Source organism: Aspergillus ibericus (genome assembly GCF_003184845.1).
Source record: "Aspergillus ibericus CBS 121593 unplaced genomic scaffold BO80scaffold_6, whole genome shotgun sequence".
NCBI lineage: Eukaryota > Fungi > Ascomycota > Eurotiomycetes > Eurotiales > Aspergillaceae > Aspergillus > Aspergillus ibericus.
In genome coordinates, this window is record NW_020292104.1 from 831,510 (window position 1) to 853,926 (window position 22,417).

Here is a 22,417-nt window from a genome sequence, read left to right on the forward strand (position 1 = left end):
TGCTACTTGCACGGGATGGAATGTTCCTGGTGGAGGGGTTAATTGTATTGCCTGTAACGATTCTTCATGAGATGGCTCTGAAAGTACCGTTAAATTGAGATACTTAGTTACATGCTTGATATCGGGCCAGATAAGTCCATTTTGAAGAATGGTACCTATATGATATCTACCTGTACACTATAGACCACAGACATCACACCTGAAGCAAAAGATATAGAAGACTAACTTCTTTCCAGAACAGATCCCATCCTGTCGACTGTATCAAGCAACGTATTCCTCGACTACCTCCGTCCACGGACTTTTCTCCTTCCCATACATGATATCCGACAACCATTGTCGCAGCACAGAGACATACGGCACAGAGTCAACCGGAATATCCACCTCATGCGTACCATGCGCAATACAAGAAATAGGAGCAATGAAATATGCAGTCCCAGCTGAGAACGCCTCGCGGAGTCTCCCTTGATTAGCTGCATCAATAATATCATTGATGGTGAACCGCTCCTCCACCACCTCCAAAGGATCCACGGTCTGGCTCGACCCGTCGTCCGTGTCAACCTGAAGCGGCCCATCGGAGAGCCTCTCCCGGGCTAATTCCAAGATACTGCGACGTGTCACACCGGGAAGGACAAGCTGGTCTTGGAGAGGAGCAGTCACCAGCTGTAGTCTTCCATCTATGGTCTCCCAGATCACGAAGAAATTGGCAGCTCCTGATTCTGTGACCTGGCGATCTTGACCAAAGAGCCATAAGACTTGGTCGTAGCCCAGCTTGTGGGCTTTGTTCTGCGCAGGGACAGATGGGCCGTAGTTGGCGCCAACCTTCACATGTCCGGTTCCTCCGGGCCAGGCTCGGACCATATTTTCGGTGCTGGACCAGAGGCGCAGGGCCTTTGGTGTGCTAGATGGGCCGGCAGACGGGCTGAGCGCATATGAAAGCACAATGTACAGAAGAGCTTCCTGTGGAGTATTCAGGCCTAAGCCCTCGCTCGTACCGAGGAAGGCAGGCCGGATGTACAGGCACTGACCTGCTCGGTCTTCTGCTAGCCATTTTGGGGCTTCGACAGCACAGATCGCGTGAATCAAAAGGAGGAGTTCGTGGGGATCGAATCGGGGTAAGCAAATACGCTCGGCAGAAGATAACATACGTTCGCAGTTGAGGGTTGGTCGGAAAAGTCGCAGTTTGCCGTCGTAACCCCGATAGACCTTCATTCCTTCAAAGCACTGCGTAGAGTAATGGAGCGTACTTGCAATGGGCGATATGGGAAGAGAACCGTAGGGGACAAGGCCTGGGCTTTCCCAGCCTTTCTCTGCAGTCCACCGGGCCTGTATCATATGGTCTGTACAGGCTCTATAAGGCGCAGCCTCGGGGGTGTCTGGAGCCGGTAGTGGCTTGGGGTCTGACGAGAACGTGATGCTAAGGCGTGAAGCGAGAAGGTCCTTGTGATCATTTTCTCCGTCAATTTCATGTGATAGAGGCACGGGGGCCTTATTTGGACGTTTCGGGACGCTTTTCTCGAAGCAGGCGGATGATATTCCAGAATAATAACTCGGGACATCTTTGGGATCAGCCTTCGTTTCCTTGTCTGTTTCTGTGGCAGGACTCTCTGTTTCTGATTGCTCTTTTGTATACTGCTTTGCAACCATGTTTCCAAGCTGTTCAAGCTCGCTAGTCTTGTCATCAGGCTGGATACAAAGTTCTATAAAGGCGAGCTTATCGGGCTCCTCATCCACTCTGTTCAGGACTAGTTTCAGATCCTCGCGTGTCCTGACCTGCATAGAAAACATCAGGGAATTTCCCTCTAGTTCGTCCTCTGCCTCCCTAGCATATGGATTATGAGATGGAGAATGTGGTTTTGCAGAGAGAACACTAGCCAATTTGGCGTAATCCCAGTTGGCAATGTAGTTATACGGCCCATCATGGACAGCAGTCTGGGTTCTATTATAAGCAGAAGTCCTAAAATGCCCTGTAGCTTGCTTACCTCGATCTTGTACCCCAAATTATTAAACACAAAGATGACCGGGTTCACCTTCTGATAGATCATGGTACTGAGTTCTTGTGCCGTCATCTGAAATCCCCCATCCCCGATGAGGATGATTGATCGACCCCGCGTGCGACCAAGCTGAGCCCCAAATCCAGCCGGCAATGCCCATCCAATTGAGCAGTAAGGAAATTGAATCTGACAGTCTGCTCCAGGAGGCAGTAGAATATGATTGGCGACAAACCAAGATTCTCCTGCATCACAGAGCAATGTATCGTACTCTTTAATAAGCTCTTGGATACCGCTCATGACGCTCTTCAGAGTCACGGGTGCTTGTAAGTTTTCTGGCCCATCAGGAGGCAAACAGCCAAGTACCGGCTTCGGTCGAGGGACAGATTCGTTCTTCGAATCCATGTCGGACTGAATCAGATGCGCCACCAGTGTACGAATTTTCACAGGCTCAATGCACCTTCCATCGGGTAGTTCAACCCAGTCTTTGCCCACGCTGATCATGCGGTGCTTTTCTTGGTTAACATCCGCCCTAAGGGTATGGAGTTCGGACCAGTTTCCTCCGATGACGAGCCAAAGGTCTGAGTCCATAACAAAATGCTCGCCTTCAGGGTTTGTCATTCCGGCCCAGAACTGACCACAGTATTGTGGGTGGGACTCTTTGATGCAACGGCCATCCGGTTGACAAAGAACCGCACATCCAAGCTTGTCGGCTAGGAGTTCGACATGATCATGATAGAGGGATCGACGTGCGAAGCTTCCAAGTATAAGCACGGGCTTGTGAGATGAGTTCCAAATATCTGTAATTGTATCCACGGCCTCTTTCAACATATGTGGGTCACTTCTCGCGCCAACCTTCCTGCCCAGTGGCGACGGATGGGCACAAGCAGCAGAAGCAAGATCATTGGGCACCTCAATATAGACCGGCAGAGATGAGTCAAGGCATTTGCCTATAGTCTCATCCAACACATCCACAGCGGTCTCCGCGGACTCTAAGCGGACAGATGTAGCCGTGACCCCTTGGAATGCTTGGAGACCTTGATCTTTGTTCCTCGTAGTAGGGGTATGATGCAAGAACTTGCCGCTATCGAGCAGATTCGTGGCTGGGCAGCCAGCGAGGACAATCAATTTGATATTTTGCGAACAGGCCCCTGATACGGCATTGAGAACAGACAGGCTGCCTACAATGTAGGGTACCACAACAACTGCAATTCGGGTTGGTGAAAGGCGAGCGTACCCATCTGCAGCATAGCCGGCGTTTAGCTCGTTGCAACATCCCACCATGCGAAGGTTGGGGTTCTTCAGGAGGTTATCCAAAAGGAAAAGATTGGAGTCCCCTGTGGTTTGTTAGTGAAAAGTGTTGGAAGATGTGGAGTCCAATATTCACCGGGTACAACAAAATACTCGCAGATGCCAAGCTCCTCCATCCGGTAGGCTAAGAAGGTACCAATGTTGTAGTTCTTTTGGTAGAAGGTTGGTTGAGGTTTTGGTGGCTCGACTGGCTTTTGATGCATGGGAATAATTTCTGAATCAGGTATTTTAATGACCGCCTCACCGAGCAATTGGCCACCATAGGCCAAAGTCGCCTCAGGGGAGATCTCCTTAGGATTGTCTCTCTGCATGATTTTGAGGGTTTGAGGAAGTTGGTCAAGGCCCAGAACGTGACATGGCTGGTAGAACCTCTCCTTTATGAGAATATGCATAGCCTCTTCTATTTGCTCTCGAGTTCCTCCAACAGGAGAAACTTTGATATGCGCCATCTTCGACATCAAATTCGACAGATCCATGCCGACTGGAGCGCCTGGAGGCAAACCCACAACAACCACCGTTCCTCTGGGTCGCACGTACTAGATTCGTCAGAACACTCTCAACAAAGTCATAGGTAAACTAACCTGAAGTGCGCTCTTGAGGAGCGTCTCGGTCCCCTCTATCAAAATGGCAGCATCCGGTCCACCACCGGTAATCCCTTGGACTTCAGCGGCGACATTCTTAGGGCTTCGGTAATCCTCGTAGAAATCAACACCAATTTTCTGCTTGTAAAGAAGCTCACTATCCTCTCCACTAGATATGGCCAGGACTCGACAGCCACGGGCCTTGGCATATTGGCAAGTCAATGACCCTAGCCCACCTGGGGGCCCGACGATAGCTGCATCGGATCAATGCCATGATCATGCTACTCTGGCCTAGACGGACTTACCCACAGTATCACCCGCCTCTGCACCACTCTCCTGTACAGCCCTGAAGCATGTAGTTCCGGCGCAGATTATCTGACCTTATCAGCGAAGCTCCACATGCTGAGAGACATGTCGTCAACTTACCGGGGCCACAGTGTCAAGGGGAAACTGTTTCGGAATGCGCACAGCATGACATGCTTGAATGGTACAATATTCATCAAAGGTCCCATCAACTGAGTACCCCGTCATCCGAGCGTGTGGACACGAGGCAAAATCTGACCGTTTATCTGCGTCACAGATTCCGCAGGTTTTATTGATCCACTGAGAGATGGTTAAAAGAGGGTTAAATAAAAAGGAAGAGATCTGAATTACCTGTACCCCGACATGATCACCCACTCTAAGACCATTCACCTCATTTCCGATAGCTGTAATGATGCCTGTGCCCTCGTGGCCATCTTTAATTGTCTTGATGTCAGTGTACCGAGACCAAAGACCTCCAGTTACAGGCCTACTCACCAACACAATTTCGTTTCCTAGTAGACAAATTTCCTAAGCCAGTCAGAACCTGGTATACATGTTCTCAGTCCGAATAAGGCAAGCCCACCTTTCCATGAATGAAGGGAGGAGTGACAGAGGCCCGAGAATTTCAAGCTGACCAACACCTCGTCTGGACCCGGAGACGGTACGGCATGGTTTCTGTGCCCTCGATCTAATCTGTCAGCAGCTGCTTATAAGCGATCGGTATTCAGACGGAAGGGCGAAACTCACTGGATGTACGATGGTGTTCGAGCAGCTGGCTATAAAGCATTGTTTGTGTTTGAGCCATGATTATTAAGGCATTCGCTTATGCTTGTGCAACACAGCGTGGGGGAGTTATAGAAAGCGAATCGATGATACTGGTTGTGACATAGAATAGTAAAGCAATGGATATTCCATTCGAACAAATATGCTGAGGAGTCCCCGACTTGTATTTACCGATCGGGGGAACTCTTATAGAATCCTAGCAGGAGACGTGAGTGCTGCAAGCACATACTGCTACAGGACTCGATAATCCCTGTATGGTCTGCTTGGATTCCAAGCGGCAAAACAAGCCACAGATTATGCTTTTCAGGAACCTGGCACCCGCAGAGCATGCGAATAAAATGAGGAAAGAGGTCACCGTTGAAGAGAGCAAAGACCATGGGTACACCTGCTTACATCATCAATCGTCAGTGAGAATTGAAGTCATAAGCTTATCTTGATTATCATGGCTGGCATAGATCAATGAATGGAACCAGGTACCATGTGCCAGGCTACAGGATGGAAATACCTATATCCCAAATCAATAAGGTAGACCGCTGCTCTAACCTTATCCAGCAAGGATTCACGGCCTGATGGAGTTCTCTCGATGACCCTGGAACACTAACCAAGACAGTTGTGCCTATAACAGCAGTATCTCTGATCCCGACTCCAATGGAACCCCGCGCACCTTGACCAACAATATTAATGAGGCCTAGATGTTGGCATGTGGAGCCCCTTGATGGGGTGGCCTGGATCAGTCGTCATGTCTGATGGTAACGCATTGACCTCTACTTCTACAACAAGATGACTGCCTCATTATTGAATGATGACGTGTTGCTAGAAAGCCGAATATTCGACTCCAACTTTGACGCATGGTCCAGCACCATTGACAACAATAGCCACTGTTGCATAGGCGCAGCATTGTTGTCTCAATATGTAAGAGCTGCAGGCTGTTATAAGGGATGTCGATCTAGCCCCCTGGGAGACATGCGGCAACCCGTCTGTTTGTCCTATGCTGGCACACGAAAAGGCCTGGGGAAAGTGAATCCGAACGCAAGGCTGAAGCCCTTTTGCAGAAGTTGCCTGTCAGCTGTCAGCCACCGGGAAAAAATTCAGAATAGTTTGCATGCGGTTAGAGGATATTCTGTTTTCATGGATTATCGCTCAGATGATCTGCTGAAAGCGGGACTGTTCGCGAAGCACCTGTAATAATGTCTACTGCCGGTTCTGTGTTTAGTTTGACAGTAGAAGAAGAGAGAGATAACGCTGACGTTGGTAGACGGCACCAATGCCAAGAGGATTTACTTTCGCATGCCATGGTACAATGGCTAAGTCATCGACAACCATGGGCAGTGACTTGGACCGATGACTGGTTCCAAGCCAACTTCTGCCGCGTGAGATCCAAGGAATTAACCTGTCACAAGCTGAAAAATATTGAAATATTGGAAGATCTTGCGTCACTGACGAAGCCTATGGCCAAACACTAACCCATCCTTGCAGCTTATTTAGATAGAGCAAAGCTGGAAGCCCAGGTATAAGGCTATCGCTTGGTATGCGAGCACACCTCAGGTGCTGTAGATGAAGGCTCAGGTAGGAATGCAGGCAATTGCATAATCTTGACCGGTGAAAAGGGCCCTTAGCATGATTTGGGCTGCCCTGCAGGGCGGTATGAGATGACAGTCTAGAGCACGAGAGGGACAGGTCAGTTTGTGAGACGTAACAAGGCAAAATCTACACTAGCGGGCCGTACCCACTCCTCGACTAGAAGAGATGAGTCGGGAACTCCTCCTGCAACGAAGATATACCCCGGCGATCGCGGAGAGGCGGGGACCGACGTGGTACGACTCCATTCTTGGGGACTCCGGGAGCGCCCTCCGACGATTAGTGACTTGCGGCACTTGCCGACTACCGAGAAAGGGGAACATCAGATCTAGCCAATCATGCCCCCGAGATTAACGGCGGATCTCCACTATCCGTGATGAGGGCTCTTTTTTTTTTCTGCAGAGCGCCAAACCCTCAGATACCCAATATGCAGTGCTTGGTAAGCGGTCTGGGCTGAAGGACCTTCCTATTTCCTCTTGCCTTCTCCTGGTACTTCGTCGATATAATCTGTATCCTAGAAGCCTTTTTCATATTTGCGTGTGGAGTGTAACGAAATCCACCGCAGTCCAGAGCTACTTTACCGGGAATGGCAGATATTGAAGCCCATTTCCGGCCCAGCCTTGACCAGGGAGCGCAACCGACTCTAGAGAAGTTGGCCTCCCAAGTAGTAGCAAGGGAAGAGCAGGATGATTCGTTCGATGACAAATTCCCAGAGGGAGGCCTTCGCGCCTGGCTTGTGGTTCTCGGATCATGGTGTGCAATGGTTCCATCCATGGGCCTTTTGAATACCATTTCGGTCTTACACGCGTGGACATCGACTCATCAGCTCGCGAGTTATTCCGATTCCAGTGTTGGATGGATCTTCGGCGTCTTCAGCTTCTTCCTGTATTTCGCGGGCGCCCAAGTGGGTATGTCACTCCATCCTTGAACTCTTTTATGTGCAGCGGCTTATGATCTGATGTCGATAGGCCCAATCTTTGATAGCCGCGGGCCGCTGCCAGTGGTAATTCCTGGATCTATCGGCTTAGTGGTCGCGGTTTTCTGTTTCAGTGAAAGCACAGGTAAGCCTTATCCACAAGTACTCAAAGAACCCCACTAACGCATAGAAGAATACTACCAGATCATGCTCTCTTTCAGTGTACTAGGTGGCCTCTCATCTTGCTGTCTCTTCACACCTGCTATCGCTGCTATCGGGCACTGGTTCAATGTTCGCCGTGGCCTTGCCACCGGAATTGCTTGCACAGCCGGCGGACTTGGTGGCGTTTTCTTCCCTCTCATTATCCTCTATATCGCTCCGAAACTCGGTTTCGCCTGGGCCCTGCGCATCATCGGGATTATCTGCTTCGTTCTCTGTGGTTTTGCGTGTCTTTTGCTGAAGACGCGCCTTAAACCTGATGCAAAACGCGGCATGGCGATCGACCTTTACGCCCTCCGAGAGCCCAACTATGCACTGACCACACTTTCAGTATGGCTAGTCGAGTTCGCAGTTTTTGTCCCTTACACCTATATCTGCTCGTACGGACAGTACGCCAATCTTGGCGAGACCCTCTCATACCAGCTGGGTATCTTCCTCAACGTTGGTGCCATCCCGGGACGTGCATTCCCAGGACTCCTCGCGGATCGAATGGGGCGGTTTAACGTGATGGCATTGACTGCGCTCATTTGCGGTATAATGACTCTTGCGTTGTGGTACAATGCCGGCACTAGTGATGCTGCTATTATCGCGTACGCGGTTCTGTTCGGGTTCTGGAGTGGTGCTGCTATCAGCTTGACGCCTGTGTGTATCGCGCAGGTGTGTCGGACGGAGGACATCGGCAAGAGAAATGGTACTACCTTCACGCTGGTTAGCTTTGGAACCCTGACTGCCATCCCCATTGCAGGAGCGATACAAGAGAGTAATGGAGGTGCATTCTGGGGACTGATCATATTTGGCGGCGTGTTGTATCTCGCGGCATGTGTTGCGTTTGTGGTTGCGAGAGGCGTGGCTGGGGGCTGGGGGATGAGGGTCAAATTCTAGAGATAAACGAGAGGGAACATAGATTGACAGAATATAGACTACCCATAATAGAAGGACGGCTGTCCGTGGTTTTGATTGTCGGCATCTTGCGAACGGTGTGGGGAGTATGAGGTTGAGAAGGTTCCCTCCACTCACTTCCCACAGCATAATCTCGTGACATTGCTTTCAGCCTTGGAACATCGTTGCCAACCTTCCATGCGGGACGCTGGCCTCCGCAACAGTCAATTCGCGTGCTGAGTTTGCATACAGATCTAGTGCATTATCCCTGGCGAGTAAGAGGCAAGGCCGTCTCGCTATTCACATGCGTTTCAAGTCTTAACGCACCGATATAAGTACTACAAATGCATTCAGTCGCCTTCAGGTCTGATGAGCTCTGCAAGATAACTATGCCGATTTTGTTGGGATGTTGCTCGAGCCCGGAAAGACCAATTGGGATGATGTACCGCCCCAAAGTTTGGAAAACTGCTCGAGACTGGTTCTGATAACTCCCGAATGATCGACCTGGACTGTTGGCTCTCTGCCTTGCGATAGCAGATGGAAATAGCTTGATAAACCTCTCACCGACTACGAAAGAACATTCGTCATTGACAGTCCCACATCGGATATGGCCATTCTGACTCTAGAAAGATAGATCTGTTCCTCTCTCAGACCAATGAAGGAACACCCCAAGGGAATGTATCTGCACTCATATCACTGGGTCTCGAAGGCGGGGATCGTGGAATTTATTGCAAACGAGCTGTTGAAGTTATTGAAATGAATCCCCTTCGCATATTTGGGAGTGTATGTGTCGAATCCGCTGTGCACGCCGAGGGTGGATCACCGGGGAAGTTGAAGTTTGTTATCCCGCTGCGAAAGCGGGCGAACATTCCAGTTGTGGGTGCGGGCATAGCGACAGAGAGTTTGTGAAGGCGTCGTTGAAGGAGGAGCGTTCAGGGGTGAAGTTGCTCGCGTGTTGTGGGTGATGGAGGTGACGCTGGAGTAGATGAGGAGGGAATCTGGAATTCCGATGCAGCTATTGGATGTGCCGGCTTATATGGAGCTTGGTATATGACCGGCCTGGAGGGAGTCGTACAGCTAGGGGAGTTGAACACAAGGGCACTGGAGAGATGGTCATTTAAGGAATGGCTGAGGGGACAGGATCAGGAGAGAATTTGAGGGCTGGGATGGAAGAGTTGGATTAGTTGAAGAAGAAAGAGGTCGTCCAGGCCATGAGAGTAACGTGGAATTGGAAGGAGTCTGAATAGACCTTGAATCAATGTTTGGGGAAAACAAAAGGTGTACATGAAGAATGCCGAAAGCTGAAAACGTCGGTGTCAACAGATGAACAGCCAGTATGCAGATGGTGAGGACCCCGGAGACAGGCCATTGCCTTCCACTCAATCTACTGGAGTGATTCTACGAATTGACTGTACCACTCTGTACAATAATCTCATTTATATTCATTCTACCTGTCTACATAAGGTACATAAAGATGGCTAGTTTTACCAACAAACTTTGGGATTCTGCTGGCCCTTCCATCTCACAGGTTGGCGTTATTTGTCCTCAGCTGCCGAATAACCTCCTATCATTATTTGAGGGGAAGCGGTGTGACACACTTGCTACCGATGGACAATCAGATCCTTCTAAAAATCCTTTCGCACTCTACCGCAGTATATATCCGATAGCCGTATGACTCGAGAGACGCCAAATTGGGACAAGATACTCTGTTTTGATAGCAGCGACACGTGATATACGATCGGGCAGTATTGGAAATTGGGTTGAGGCACCAACCGCAAGACTCACCATGATTGTGTACGAGGTGACGACAAATGCTAGGAAGATGGGTATATACCCATAGCTTATGCAGGCATATAAGCTTCGTCCTACTAGTTCAGTTCTCAGAAGTACTGATTAAATGCCCCAGGCAGAGGGCTTTGTAGCGCTCTTTTGGGAATTGTTCTTATGGAGAGGCATAGGAGAACGCAGTCATATGCGAAAGTCTTAGCAATACCTACTGTCTTGCCTCTAGACATATACGCTTACCAGAAGGTTTATATTAGTGGATGAAAGGAGGTCGTATACTGACTCGCGTGGATCAACTCACTGGGTGTGTTGACACTGGGCAGACGGAGGCAATTTCCCTAGTACAGAGGCAGTGCAGCCGAGTATTTCCTGGTATGCGCTGTAGCCGACGCAGAATTTGCTTGGTATCGCACTCCCAAGGGGCGGGTTGATGCAAAAGGAAGGATCACCGGCTCAGTTATATCCTCAGTGTGGAATAGCATCCGCAGGGCCGACAAGAGAGCTTTTGAAGGGCCTTCGGAGCTAGAAGCTCTCATACCGGATTTCCTCTTCTGGACCGGAACCCCTCGATTTGGAAAGAATACAGTTCACCCTGCTGCGTAGGATGTGAGTTCACACGCGCTAGTCCAGTGGCGCGGACTGTAGGTTCAAATCCTTGACTAATGCAAGCGAAAATGCAACCCATTTGCCTCGTTCCACCTGCCCGCGTATGCGGAAAGCCACACTGGGTACGTTACACCCGGTGTATCCGCTCCTCCTGGCCACTTTCTGGAATACAAGATATCGAAGATAATCTGGCGCCACTGACCGTAATTCGGTCCATGTCATGCCGTGGAGAGCATCTGATTCTGTCATCCCGCAGACCAGTCTCAAGGCAGGCGATGAGTGACAATCGCAGGGGGTGGAGCATCACAGCCGTATGACTTGAATACCTTTACCACACCGAACGTAATGCCGCTTGTATCCAGGATCTCGGTGGCCCCGATTGGCCGATAGGATTCGATCGGGAGAATTCGCAAGTGGGCTGGCTTCTCTGACTAGGAGAAAAAGAAATGACCGCGCACAGTGCTCTCGGCCCTCGTAAGCTGCAATAGGCCTCATTCTATGGGTGGGGGCAAGGTCTCAGCCCGCTGCCTGACCTCCATGCCCACGAATTCATTGTTGGTGTCGAGCTCGATCGTGATACGTGCAAGGGTCTCATGGTGGGTAAGCAGTAGAGTAGAACCTGTAGCGTCGAGTGTGTGAGCACCCTGCTACCCGGATTGGGAGTGTGTTCATGCCAATCTCGAGCGTGAAAACTCTTACCTGCACTAGTCAACGACGGCGACGGACTCTGGTCGCTAGAGACAGACACACCGGGGCGACTCAGGCCGCCAAAAGTGTAGGAACAGAGTGGCCGAGCAGCCTGAGGACCTTGAGTGATAGCCGGACACGTGAGTGCCACCAAGGTGCTCATGCTCTCAAGGTGCTCATTCCCACCTTTAATAAGAATCCCATCTTGAGCACTCGCACCTTTTTTCTTGATCTTTCTCTTCTCTTTGGTCATGGATGCTGTTTTCGCCCCCCTGGCAGATATCCCGAGATGACAGGGATGAAGGAAGTTGATCATCGCTCGTTGACCCGTGATTAGCACCCACTCCAGACGGCGGCCGCCTGGCATTTAGCGTGCCCTCCGGTCTGGCCGGTGGTGGGGAAGCGAGGTCAGGCAACGCTACCTAGCCAAGGTCTACTAACACCCTGCTACGAGATGGAATTACTACTCGTTCTGTAACTCGTCGTCCGGCTGCCTCCCCCCACAGCCACCCGAACCAAGTGAGGGGTTCATCGTCATGCTTGATGCGCCGTGGTGTGGTTACGAAGCGCGAATTCCGCGAGAAAAATGGCCCAGCTGATCAATCAGGCTGCTCGAAAAGACATAAATAGAGCCTCTTTCCTCTGGTTACTGACTTTTTTTCCATCATCAAGCCAATTCCTCAAGCTCAATCAAAGTTTCCAACTCTCCAAACCACTTTTAGCCACTTTTACCGGTTATCAACCAACTTCTGCCAAAATGTCTCCCTGCTCCTGCAACTGCTGCTCTGGCAACTGCGCCAGCTGCTCCTGCTCCTCCTGCAGCGTGAGTATCCCCATATTTTAGATTTGTTTGCTGCAAACCAGCAAATCTGACTCCGTGGTGATCAGCATTAAGGGCTGTCGTTCTCTACTCCCCGGCCGAATTTCCACCGTGCCCCGGCCATCACGACCGATACCACCGATTCCAGGTTGCATTTCGGGCTTGGAGACAATGTTCTAGGATAAATTGGGATGGTCATTTGAGAAGGGCGCGTCAAGAGGGAGTAATGTGACAATGTCTTGAAGATACGGGTCATGATTATTAGTTCTTTCTATCCTGTCACCTATAGTGAAGATCAAGGTGTTGTACGCTCAATAGAAAGACTCTGGAGGAAAGCTTGGCTCTGCAACGATCTGTAGGCGATTAAGCATATGTAGGACTAAAGCAGCTCACATACCTGAGATGCACATGTGGAATGCATGCAGTAGAACGTTGGACAGGACTCCACACATGGCGATGTCAGTCCAATTCTTTATTTTAACCTTCACCGGATGCAGGTCTAGTAACCTCTTGTGGTGATTGTTTTCACCTTCTTCAGCCTCGCGTAATCCTTCCCACAAACCAGCATCTGATAATGAAAACCCTTCGAAGCCCAGACTAACACAGTGAGTACCCAAGACACCACGGAGCAGAAATAAACGCAATGTGGAGCACAAGCCAAATGTCCTACATAGCACATCCATCCTGGCGGGTGAGCTTTTGATCGCTTACATGAACTGTCCCACCTGCACGCTGTCGGCGAGCTCCGTCAGCACTTCCCTAAGGGAAAGATACAATATGACTAAGATTGCAGGGTTCGTCTTCCTGGGAGGTTGGAATAGGGGTCTACCGACTGTGGACCTCTGCAGCATCTGCCGATGGCGCAATCAATTAAGTCAGATTTGGCTTGATCTGATATCGCTTAGATCATGCTATACGGTGTTGTTGCACAGTCTGGCCCGTGTCTCGCATTGTGTGCCTCGTCACGTGTATGTATGCAACGACGGAAATTTGTCGAGCACATGGTTAGCAATGTGGTGGAGCAATATCCAGTTGAACAACTTGCTTGTCTGCTTTACCAGGCTGGTCAAAAAAAGTGCGAACCTTGTTGTGAGACATGGGGCGAAAACGTGGCAATTGTTGCCATAGACTCGCGAATAGAAGAAATCAGGATCGCTATTGACAATCCAATTCCCGAGCGACCTATTGGCCTATGCCGCTTGGGTTGACAGGGACTAGTCGGCACAAATTGTATATGACATCCACTATTGACAACGGAGTTTGGAACCCTGCCCAGGTCCTCACAGAATTAATTTTACGTGATCCTGAGCAGATTTCAACGGTTGGGCTGATATGGGGGTGCCCTGAGTACCTGCTTGGTCACTGGGAACTGAAAGGATCCCTCCCATCGACAGCGGATCCGTTATCACGGCGGAATCCGGGCACAGGCAGGCCATTCATGCGGCCAGAGAGGGGCACCATCGATCGGGCCAACCGGTGGCGTGGGCGAGGCACCGGACAGGCTTAGTGGAGGCGCTGGACTCCGTTTCATCTCCTCCGCCGCCGCGCCGGTCCTCTTGTCCCCACTCCCATCCACGCCGGCTTGTCTGCCATCCTCTCCTCATCATTAACTACCAAACACCAACCTGCTTAGTCCACTGGCTTTCCATCAAGGTCCTTGTCCCTTCGCCTCCCTCTCCTGATGCGGTTCTCAGTTTGGGATCGCATGGTGGTGTGATGTGCTGCAACCTGGCCATGTTGTACTTGGTTCTCTCCCGAGGCCGTCGGGATACGCTGCCCGCGTCGCCAGTCTCCGATTGTGACAATGTCGCATGGATGCTGCAGAACATGGGATTGTGCCGATGACGATAATCTAGCAATTGGCTGTCACTCGCAAAAGCAACCGGAAGGTCTAGATGAATGAACGAGTCAGAGGCGAGCTACTGTCTTAGTGTCGGGGACCGGGCCTGCGCGCGCTCTCAAGGTCCTCACGGGGAAAATCTCTGTCCCTCAGCTTCATTATATAAGAGCCTGACGCAACGATGTGCCAAACACAGCAAGTGATCAGAGCCTTCCATATCAACTCTGTCTTCTTCCTCTTCCCACCCGATTAAATCTCTGCTTCACAATCTCCAAGATGTCGTTCAACCCTAATGACGTGGATCTCGATACAGCCGATCCGACTCAGATCATCTGCTATCTCAACGCATCCGAAAACGACTACAATGGCCACCTGGGCGCCCGCATCTCGGCCATTTTCGTCATCTTCATCGTATCGACTGCAGTGACCTTTTTCCCAGTTATCGCCAAGCGCATGCCCAGGCTTCACATCCCACTCTACGTCTACCTCTTCGCTCGCTACTTTGGTGCTGGTGTCATTATTGCAACCGCCTTCATCCACCTTCTGGACCCCGCATATTCCGAGATTGGCCCTCAGTCATGTGTCGGCATGACCGGGAACTGGGCCGACTACTCTTGGTGCCCTGCGATCGTCCTGACCTCCCTCATGATGATTTTCCTCCTTGACTTTGGCGCTGAGCGTTATGTCGAAGTCAAGTACGGCGTCTGCAGAGAGGATCCGGAACCGATCATGACCAGCGCAGTCGACAACTCCACTGTGCAAAAGGAATCAGCTGGAAATGCTCGGAAGGGCGAGGCGGATGTGGAAGAATTGTCGACAAGTGATACTTTGATTGAGAGATCTTTCAGGCAGCAGATCGCCGCGTTCCTCATCCTCGAGTTCGGTGTTATCTTCCACTCCGTCATCATTGGCCTGAACCTAGGTGTTACGGGTAGTGAGTTCGCAACTTTGTACCCGGTCCTTGTTTTCCACCAGTCATTCGAGGGTCTGGGTATCGGGGCTCGGATGTCGGCCATTCCTTTCCGCAAGGGCAGCTGGTTGCCTTGGGTCCTCTGCGCCCTGTACGGATTGACCACACCCATCTCGGTCGCTATTGGACTGGGGGTCAGAACCACCTACAACTCTGGTTCTTACACGGCCAACGTGGTCTCCGGTGTTTTGGATGCCATCTCCGCCGGTATTCTGATCTACACTGGTCTGGTCGAGCTCTTGGCCAGAGACTTCATCTTCGATCCTCACCGCACCCAAGACAACAAGCGACTGGCCTTTATGGTCATCACCATGCTGTTTGGTGCCGGTATCATGGCCCTTCTTGGCAAGTGGGCCTAAGCTGCCACAACCATGTGCTTTGTATAGGTGTATCGCTTCTTGTCAAGATTCCCGGCGCGAACCCTGTTACTCCCCAAGATATCCATTGCTTCTGTCTTCTTATGCTCATAACCCCACTGCTTGCTGTTTTAAATACCCTTTTCATTCTATTCCCACCTTTTTGATATGCACATATGGATCATAATATGGCTTAGCTGCACAAAATTGCTGAATACTGTTATATAAAACCATGTTCATTCCTGTCGACTTAATCCCTCCACATATCCTGTACGACAGAAACCGAACTAAATTTGCTCGAAGACTGCACTGGCCCATATCCTGTCTCTACCTGAATCCCAAAATTCAACGAACTCGACGAGAGTTACTACGTATAATTTTCTTAAACCATTGTACTGTTCCATTAATCCAAGACATCCCAAATCAACCATAACCTCGCTTCGAACCCCATTAACCAAGACGATGAAGATCATACTGCAACAAAGACCTCATCGCCCGGAGACCTGTGCCCGTTGAAGCACACCCGGAGGTCAATGAATGCTAGGTATGTGACCTCAGCTTGACACAGCTCCCCATCGATGTACCACACAATGGCTCTTCCCGCTACTAACGTTTGCTCCGTTGATGTATGCGGCGTACGCAGGTAGCGGCCTGAAATCAGGAGACGGCGCTGAGTAGAGGACTGCTTTTGGCTGAGCATGAATCACCTGCCTTGAGGGGATGTTAAGTTCAAAACTCGTGGCTACTATTTGCGGAGTTGGATGGAAGCATCGGTAGGAAATGGAAGGTACTTCCGGTGGTTTATAAGGCCATGGTACTAAGCGCTTGACCGTTCCCATGTCCCGCCATTCGGTAACCGTGACATTTCACTTTTACTTTCTTTTGCTTTAGTCTGAAGTCTAAGTAACGGACCCCATTTCCGCATTTGTTGTTGTTTCCCCTCACACAAAACACAACACAAATACAAGTCTTTCCATGATGCAGGTTTATCTATCCTTGCCTGTATTCCAAGCGTTAATCGCGTCCCTTGAACATAATCCGACCAATGAAGACGCAATCAGAGCTTTAGCCGGCGGCTTTATGGCCTACTATTTCCCCCGACGACGCCGATGGATCATACCTCCCCCAGATTCACAGGGTAACGCCATGGGGGATTTCGTTGCTCTCCGCTTTTTTGGAGAGCGCCCTTCCTTCGACCATATCGTCGTCAAAGTGCTGAGAAACGACGATGGATTGGTTCCTGCGCTCAATCACCTGCAAACTCTTATGGAGCCGATGTGTCCTAGATATGATAATTGCTGGGCTATCTTCTTTCACGGGCTCCATGTTCGGTTTTATGAATACAACGGAAACTTTCCCGTGGGTCGTCGATTGAGTCCGCTGCGCCCGGCCTCGGAGCCTTTGAGGAATACGTTTCATGTGCGGAATGATAGCGCCATCGTTCATGAATTGATGCGACTTATAGACGACCAGCTGATTCCAAGACCCCGTCCCGCTATTCGACCCATGAATGGTTCGTGATGCGCTTCAGAAGGGGGTGGAGACGCGGAAGGAATTTTTTTTTGATTTTGTATGTTGGAGATTGCCGCCGAACGTCCGTTTATGTACTCTCACTTTGCAAGGCCATCCGAGCAAGCTTCGATCCTTATGTGCTTTGATTCAGGAACTGCCAAAAAGTAATTGAATCGCATCGTGGTATTACTCCCCCTCAAAACCATATGCTAATCCGGAGAACATGCCACCAAAGAAAACGCTGTATTTTATTTCCCCGGCTGGAACAGAGTCACGTCCATAGAGCCATAATTCTGGTCGACGCCGTGCAGGCTTAGATGTGCGCAATTGAAGCGTCTTGTCGAGACCATCAATGGTGACCTTGCAAGATGGTCTGGAACGGTGTTTTCGATAAACGTCGTATATTCCTCCCATCTCCATCATGTCGCATCTCCTATGCTGTTCGCAATCAGAACAGACATACGTACGACTACACGCCTCAGGGCCTAGCCCAACACACATTGCATGGTACCAAGTATAGCAAGTCGAGCAAGAAATGCCTTCTGTATCAGGTCGGTCCCTTTTGCCACAGCACGGGATCGATAGATTGAAGCCACGCACTGCCAGGCCATCAAGCTGCGGTACTGACGAGTAATACCATTTTTCCACCTCCAAAGATGCTTGAGCGAACGTTACCAGATCTCTCGGCAACACGGTCTCGAGAACCATATCGAAGATCTCACTGGGTAGGTTGACGCGCCATGATTCTCCATGAGAGCTGAAATCCTTCCAAGCATATGAAGACAAAACGGAGGATAGGACTCGACATCCAGGTGACGGATACATGGCCGACGTATTGACAATAATAGGTATAGCCGAGGAGCATCGCACACATTCCGAGGATATCTCAACGAGCCTTATATGGCTCAGGGACATGAGGATCACCTGAGTCACCTGTCCCCTGCGTGGGGTTTCATTCAAAAAAGCTTGCGCCTTTGAGATGGCCTCCCCAACCTCATCAGTCGTACCGTGTAGAGTGATAAGGAAGCCATGAAACCAGAATATATCCGTGGAGGGAGCCTTCCAGCTCGGAACGGAGGAGAAAGTAAGTGGGATGTCGGTGGTGTCGGTGTCAATCCGCACTTCGAAATCCCAGGCTGCGATACGCAGAATGCCGATGGCTAGGGTACGGAATAGCAGAGAGGTATTTCTCCAGGATGACATATCGTCCAGATAGAATTTCCACAGGAAGATAAAATCGGTTAGGAAGAGAAGCTGAAGCTCGTTTAAGGGCGTGGGGTTCCTCATGTTGATTGTTAACGTTTCGGACGTCGGTGGGCTGGCTTCGTCGTTCTCCTGATCGAACTCATCCCCTACAACCTCAAGAGCCGCTTCAATTGTATGTAGTGACGGATTCGCCAGTCGAGTCAGGGTTGCCTCTCGACGCATGCGCGACAGGACCCCTTCATCCCCCGTCCATTGGACAACCGTCAAGAGGCCCAGATCTTTATCGATGTTGTACACGTAGTCTAGGTCGATGTGGAGAGGACTGGGGAAAGGTACACACTCCCACGCAGCAAGATTAGTCTCAGAAAGAATCTTCCTGATTCGGTCTAAAGTGGCGGGTGTGTCTGGAGAAGCAATGCGCCCTCGCGGTGGGTGAAATGAACGGTACCATTTCCCTGTGCATGTTATGAAGTGGAGTGTTATGAGTTATTGATCAGAGTCTTACCATCGACGCGAAGGTTCCATAGGCCTCGGGTTACCATGGTGGCTGTTCCTGAACACGACTCAAGTCTGAATAGATCGTATCTTGTGCTGAAATTGAAGTGACGGCGTGATCAAGGGGCTGCAGCATCAGGAACATGTTTATCCGGTCCGATTCATGTCACATGCTTAAATACGACTATGCGATGACCCATGTGTATCAAAACCCATCATCTAAGCAACATTCCGACATGTCAACTGCATAAGCCGCATCCAGATATCCGAGTGGCTCTTCAGCCAAGCCAACGGTTCCAGCGCTAGTCACGACTATTCCGGATCCAGTTGGTCGGCATACGTACACCTCTGGTCTATACGAGCCCAGATACACAATTCCAAGGCAATCTGGCCCGCTATTGGATCTTTTTGGACCCCAAGTTGAGGAATTTAGAGTTGGGCCGTCATGCACTGGGTGGGGCATACTGGGTGAATGAATTTCCATCATCAGATCGGATTATAAAAGGCGGGATATCCTCTGCCACCAGTCCTCAATCTTATTTATTTGCCAATTTGCATGAAACATTCAAAATGAAGTCGTCTATGATCTCTCCTTTGGCTCTTGCCGTTGGTGCATTGGCCACTCCGTCTGCCAAGGTTGATACGAGTCTGGAGAAGCGCAATCCTACCGGGTCTTTCAGTCTGTATGCCTGGGGCGTTGCTGCTCGGGGGTTGAAGTTCTTTTATTCCGATGGTATTTCTTGTCTGTTCTCAAGCTCTCAAGTGATCCCGCTAACATGAGAATAGGACTGGCATATGCCGGTGACTCATCTCTCTGGCCTTATGGATCGGTCACTACCGACGTGACTTGTTAGTTTCCCCCAAAGTATTTGGTTCTCACTAACAGCACATAGTCGAAATCACTGACACCGAGTTGGTCACCACCGCTACTACTGACGGCGTCACCCTTGACTCGGACACTCTGTTCTATATCCGTCCGACAGCAGACGAGATCCTGCCTGTTGGCTTCACCGGCAACGGCATCGACACTCTTTCGGATGCTGTCACGGACGGATTCCTCTTTTATGGCTCGTACCTCATGTGGGAGGAGGAGTCAGGCGAGTTGGCGGATTCTTTCCGTCTGAAGGCAACCAACGTCTCGGATGTGTATCAGGTTTACTGGGATACGTCTAGTCTGGATGAGGATGGATACTACTATCCTACTGTTAAGGATACGGCTCCTTCTGATTAGTTGGCTCCGATGGTGCGTTGGATGAATATGCGATGATGGCATGTGTCTGTCCAGAGTAAGAGTACCAGTTAGCTAGTGAAGAATCTATTCAGTACGTTTCTTGTCTTATTGATGCAGATATTCTCCTGGCACTCTGTTTTAGTATTTTTAAGAGTCAGATGCTCGTATATATTATGCAAATCAGATGCCTTTTGTATGTCATGAAGTATATACAAAACACCGGGATATCTATGCGCCTCATACAACCACTCATTGAGAAGCCTTCTCAACCACCCTCAAACTATACACCGTATCCACCACACTCTCCCTCAACGACCGATACGTCAATCCCAGCCCCTCAATCGACGCCGAATTATCATACCCATACTTCGGCCCTCCCGCCGGAAACTGCCCATCCACCAACGCCTCCCCCTTCGGCAATCCCTCCCTCGACTCCGGGAAAGCCTCCCCAATCACCTCCACCACCTCCGCATTACAAAAGCTCCCCGCCGTCAAAAAATACCTCTTCCCCGCCGTCTCGGGCCTCTCCACCGCGACCGCATGCGCCAGAGCCGCATCTCTCACATCCACCCAAAATTGACTCCCCGTCGGCGGACACTTCTCCTTGAACTTTCCGGCCACGAAATCTCTGATCCTCTGGTTCGACGTATTCACCTCCGCCAATGACTTCAACGACGACGCTACCGGCCCGAAAATCAACGACGGATTCATCACCGTTAGGCTAAACCCGGGGTTTTCCTTCTCCATGAATCCCCATGCCTCCTTCTCCGCGAGTGCCTTACTCGTGCGATATCCCGCTTGACCTTGTGCGTTTCCCGCGCTTTCTGCGTCTTCCCATGTCACTGGGTTCCAGTCCGCTTCGGAGTACTTCGACCCCGCTGGTTTCGAGGCATTGAACATGGCTGCAAAAGAAGATGTAATAACCACTCGTTTGACAGTGGGAGCATGCTTATGCACGGACTGGAGAATCCCCACGGTACCATTGACAGCAGGGTCAAGCATATCTTTCTTGACGTTGTCAATGCTGTAGTGGAAGGGGCTAGCGGTGTGGATGACGGCCGTGAGCGGCGGGTCGTTAACCACGGCGTCGTCGAAGGCATTGAGTTGGGAGATGTCTTCGACGATTCGGAAGGAGAGGCGGGAAGAGGAAATCTCAGGACGTTGGGATTTAAGCGTTTGGGCTTTTTCGGATGACCGGACGGTGGTGACCACCGAGTGGCCGCGGGCGAGGAGCGTGTCGATTAGTGCGCTGGCGAGGAAGCCGCTGCCGCCGGTAACGAGGATGCGGGACATTTTTATTATTCTTGCTTAGATGCGATGCTTGGACTTTGGGTTGTGTATTGAGCTAGGCCCGTGATTGAGTCTAGAGATAATTGATGGAATGATGTGAGACGGGATGTAGGATTGGTTATATACCAGATAACGCCGGATTATCGCCGCGTAGGTCCGATCGCGGGCCCGAGGAAGCGGTTAACACCGTGCTTGGTAAGGATTAGTAGTCAGAGTAAGCACCGCTAGACCCTGGGCTAGACGCCCCACTCAAAGTGCGGGAATATGTACCCTGTCAGATGGCTTATGCGGTAGACTTTGCGACTACAGCAAACCTATCAGCAATGCCTGAAGGAATGGCTAGTTGGGATGGCTGTGTCCATATAACGCACGACGGGCTTAGGACGGGTTTAGGACGGAATCAGAACGGAGTGCCCGACATCTACGGAATTTAATGAGTCATTTAATGGGTAAGAGGGTTCTAGGCCTGGACTGGGCGATTAGCATGTCTATGACATCACAGTTTAACTGTAAACTCACGCTGGTTTTCCTGGTGTTCGCTTACTCTTCTTTTTATAGTTCGTTCCACTGCATTGCAATCATTACACCAATCCTTCAGTAGCGAACTTACAATCACGCTTGCTCTCTTTCTTTTTGACTCACTACCCTCACCTGGCTATCATAGTATCCCATAATTGAATAACGTAAATTACCCAATGGAAAATCTCTAGCTGCAGCTTGCAGCATTGGTTCGGCAGCGGCCCGACCCGTGTGGGCGTGTGTGGTCTATAGATAGAAATAGTTCCGAAGAACAATCATGACATGACAATACAGGGACCTCATAAGAGGAGACTGACACCCACCACTTCAACCAAACCAATACACACAATACTATACAGCCATACCTCTCCATCCCAGCCAACCCCTCACCTCTTCACAGCAACAACCGGCCTCACTTCAAACCGACTCTTCCACCTCCACGAATCCCTCAACAGCCTCGCAATCCCGTCACAAACCCCCTCTAACCGCCTATACAACTCCTCCTCTCCCTGCTTCACCCCACCTTCATCCCTAAACTCCAT

At 50.4% G+C, this 22,417-nt stretch overlaps 8 protein-coding genes across 8 annotated transcripts; 4 read left to right on the forward strand and 4 right to left on the reverse strand.

The window, feature by feature from the left end:
- Window positions 1-261: 261 nt before the first annotated feature.
- BO80DRAFT_441954 (uncharacterized protein) lies at window positions 262-4,988 on the reverse strand (the record flags this gene model as incomplete). Its single annotated transcript, XM_025721235.1, has 10 exons — window positions 262-1,929; window positions 1,980-3,325; window positions 3,376-3,835; window positions 3,881-4,134; window positions 4,186-4,255; window positions 4,307-4,483; window positions 4,535-4,617; window positions 4,679-4,711; window positions 4,767-4,871; window positions 4,931-4,988. The coding sequence occupies 10 exons, from the start codon at window positions 4,986-4,988 to the stop codon at window positions 262-264; spliced, it is 4,254 nt and encodes a 1,417-aa protein (XP_025578817.1).
- Window positions 4,989-6,957: 1,969 nt separating this feature from the next.
- Window positions 6,958-8,561, forward strand: BO80DRAFT_491213 (putative oxalate/formate antiporter; the record flags this gene model as incomplete). Its single annotated transcript, XM_025723686.1, has 3 exons — window positions 6,958-7,452; window positions 7,513-7,605; window positions 7,654-8,561. The coding sequence occupies exons 1-3, from the start codon at window positions 7,131-7,133 to the stop codon at window positions 8,559-8,561; spliced, it is 1,323 nt and encodes a 440-aa protein (XP_025578818.1). The 5' UTR covers window positions 6,958-7,130.
- A 2,792-nt stretch (window positions 8,562-11,353) lies between these two features.
- On the reverse strand, window positions 11,354-12,112 carry BO80DRAFT_237872 (uncharacterized protein). The gene is made up of 2 exons (XM_025714519.1): window positions 11,649-12,112; window positions 11,354-11,568 (listed from the first exon to the last, which is right to left on the reverse strand). The coding sequence occupies exons 1-2, from the start codon at window positions 12,001-12,003 to the stop codon at window positions 11,441-11,443; spliced, it is 483 nt and encodes a 160-aa protein (XP_025578819.1). The 5' UTR covers window positions 12,004-12,112; the 3' UTR covers window positions 11,354-11,440.
- A 2,325-nt stretch (window positions 12,113-14,437) lies between these two features.
- BO80DRAFT_237919 (ZIP zinc/iron transport family) lies at window positions 14,438-15,740 on the forward strand. The gene has a single exon (XM_025714521.1). It carries the CDS (start codon window positions 14,573-14,575, stop codon window positions 15,623-15,625), a length of 1,053 nt encoding a protein of 350 aa, XP_025578820.1. The 5' UTR covers window positions 14,438-14,572; the 3' UTR covers window positions 15,626-15,740.
- Window positions 15,741-16,600: 860 nt separating this feature from the next.
- BO80DRAFT_441959 (uncharacterized protein) lies at window positions 16,601-17,143 on the forward strand (the record flags this gene model as incomplete). The annotated part of the gene is made up of 1 exon (XM_025721236.1): window positions 16,601-17,143. One exon carries the CDS (start codon window positions 16,601-16,603, stop codon window positions 17,141-17,143), a length of 543 nt encoding a protein of 180 aa, XP_025578821.1.
- Window positions 17,144-17,320: 177 nt separating this feature from the next.
- On the reverse strand, window positions 17,321-18,882 carry BO80DRAFT_485101 (PHD finger domain-containing protein; the record flags this gene model as incomplete). Its single annotated transcript, XM_025723482.1, has 2 exons — window positions 17,321-18,795; window positions 18,846-18,882. The coding sequence occupies 2 exons, from the start codon at window positions 18,880-18,882 to the stop codon at window positions 17,321-17,323; spliced, it is 1,512 nt and encodes a 503-aa protein (XP_025578822.1).
- A 511-nt stretch (window positions 18,883-19,393) lies between these two features.
- BO80DRAFT_499789 (uncharacterized protein) lies at window positions 19,394-20,154 on the forward strand. The gene is made up of 3 exons (XM_025724204.1): window positions 19,394-19,568; window positions 19,622-19,684; window positions 19,729-20,154. Exons 1-3 carry the CDS (start codon window positions 19,406-19,408, stop codon window positions 20,064-20,066), a joined length of 564 nt encoding a protein of 187 aa, XP_025578823.1. The 5' UTR covers window positions 19,394-19,405; the 3' UTR covers window positions 20,067-20,154.
- Window positions 20,155-20,205: 51 nt separating this feature from the next.
- BO80DRAFT_422327 (SDR family oxidoreductase) lies at window positions 20,206-21,433 on the reverse strand. Its single transcript, XM_025718799.1, has one exon. The coding sequence runs from the start codon at window positions 21,357-21,359 to the stop codon at window positions 20,316-20,318; it is 1,044 nt and encodes a 347-aa protein (XP_025578824.1). The 5' UTR covers window positions 21,360-21,433; the 3' UTR covers window positions 20,206-20,315.
- Between the last annotated feature and the right edge of the window lie 984 nt (window positions 21,434-22,417).

Bases quoted from the DNA above. Each gene is read 5' to 3' on its own strand.
- BO80DRAFT_237872 (XM_025714519.1), bottom strand. From the start codon at position 12,003: ATGCCAGGCGGCCGCCGTCTGGAGTGGGTGCTAATCACGGGTCAACGA. The intron at 11,569-11,648 runs GTAAGAGTTTTC...TCGACGCTACAG, and splicing joins GCCGTCGTTGACTAGTGCAG to GTTCTACTCTACTGCTTACC.
- BO80DRAFT_237919 (XM_025714521.1), top strand. From the start codon at position 14,573: ATGTCGTTCAACCCTAATGACGTGGATCTCGATACAGCCGATCCGACT.
- BO80DRAFT_499789 (XM_025724204.1), top strand. From the start codon at position 19,406: ATGAAGTCGTCTATGATCTCTCCTTTGGCTCTTGCCGTTGGTGCATTG. The intron at 19,569-19,621 runs GTATTTCTTGTC...ACATGAGAATAG, and splicing joins GAAGTTCTTTTATTCCGATG to GACTGGCATATGCCGGTGAC. The intron at 19,685-19,728 runs GTTAGTTTCCCC...AACAGCACATAG, and splicing joins GGTCACTACCGACGTGACTT to TCGAAATCACTGACACCGAG.
- BO80DRAFT_422327 (XM_025718799.1), bottom strand. From the start codon at position 21,359: ATGTCCCGCATCCTCGTTACCGGCGGCAGCGGCTTCCTCGCCAGCGCA.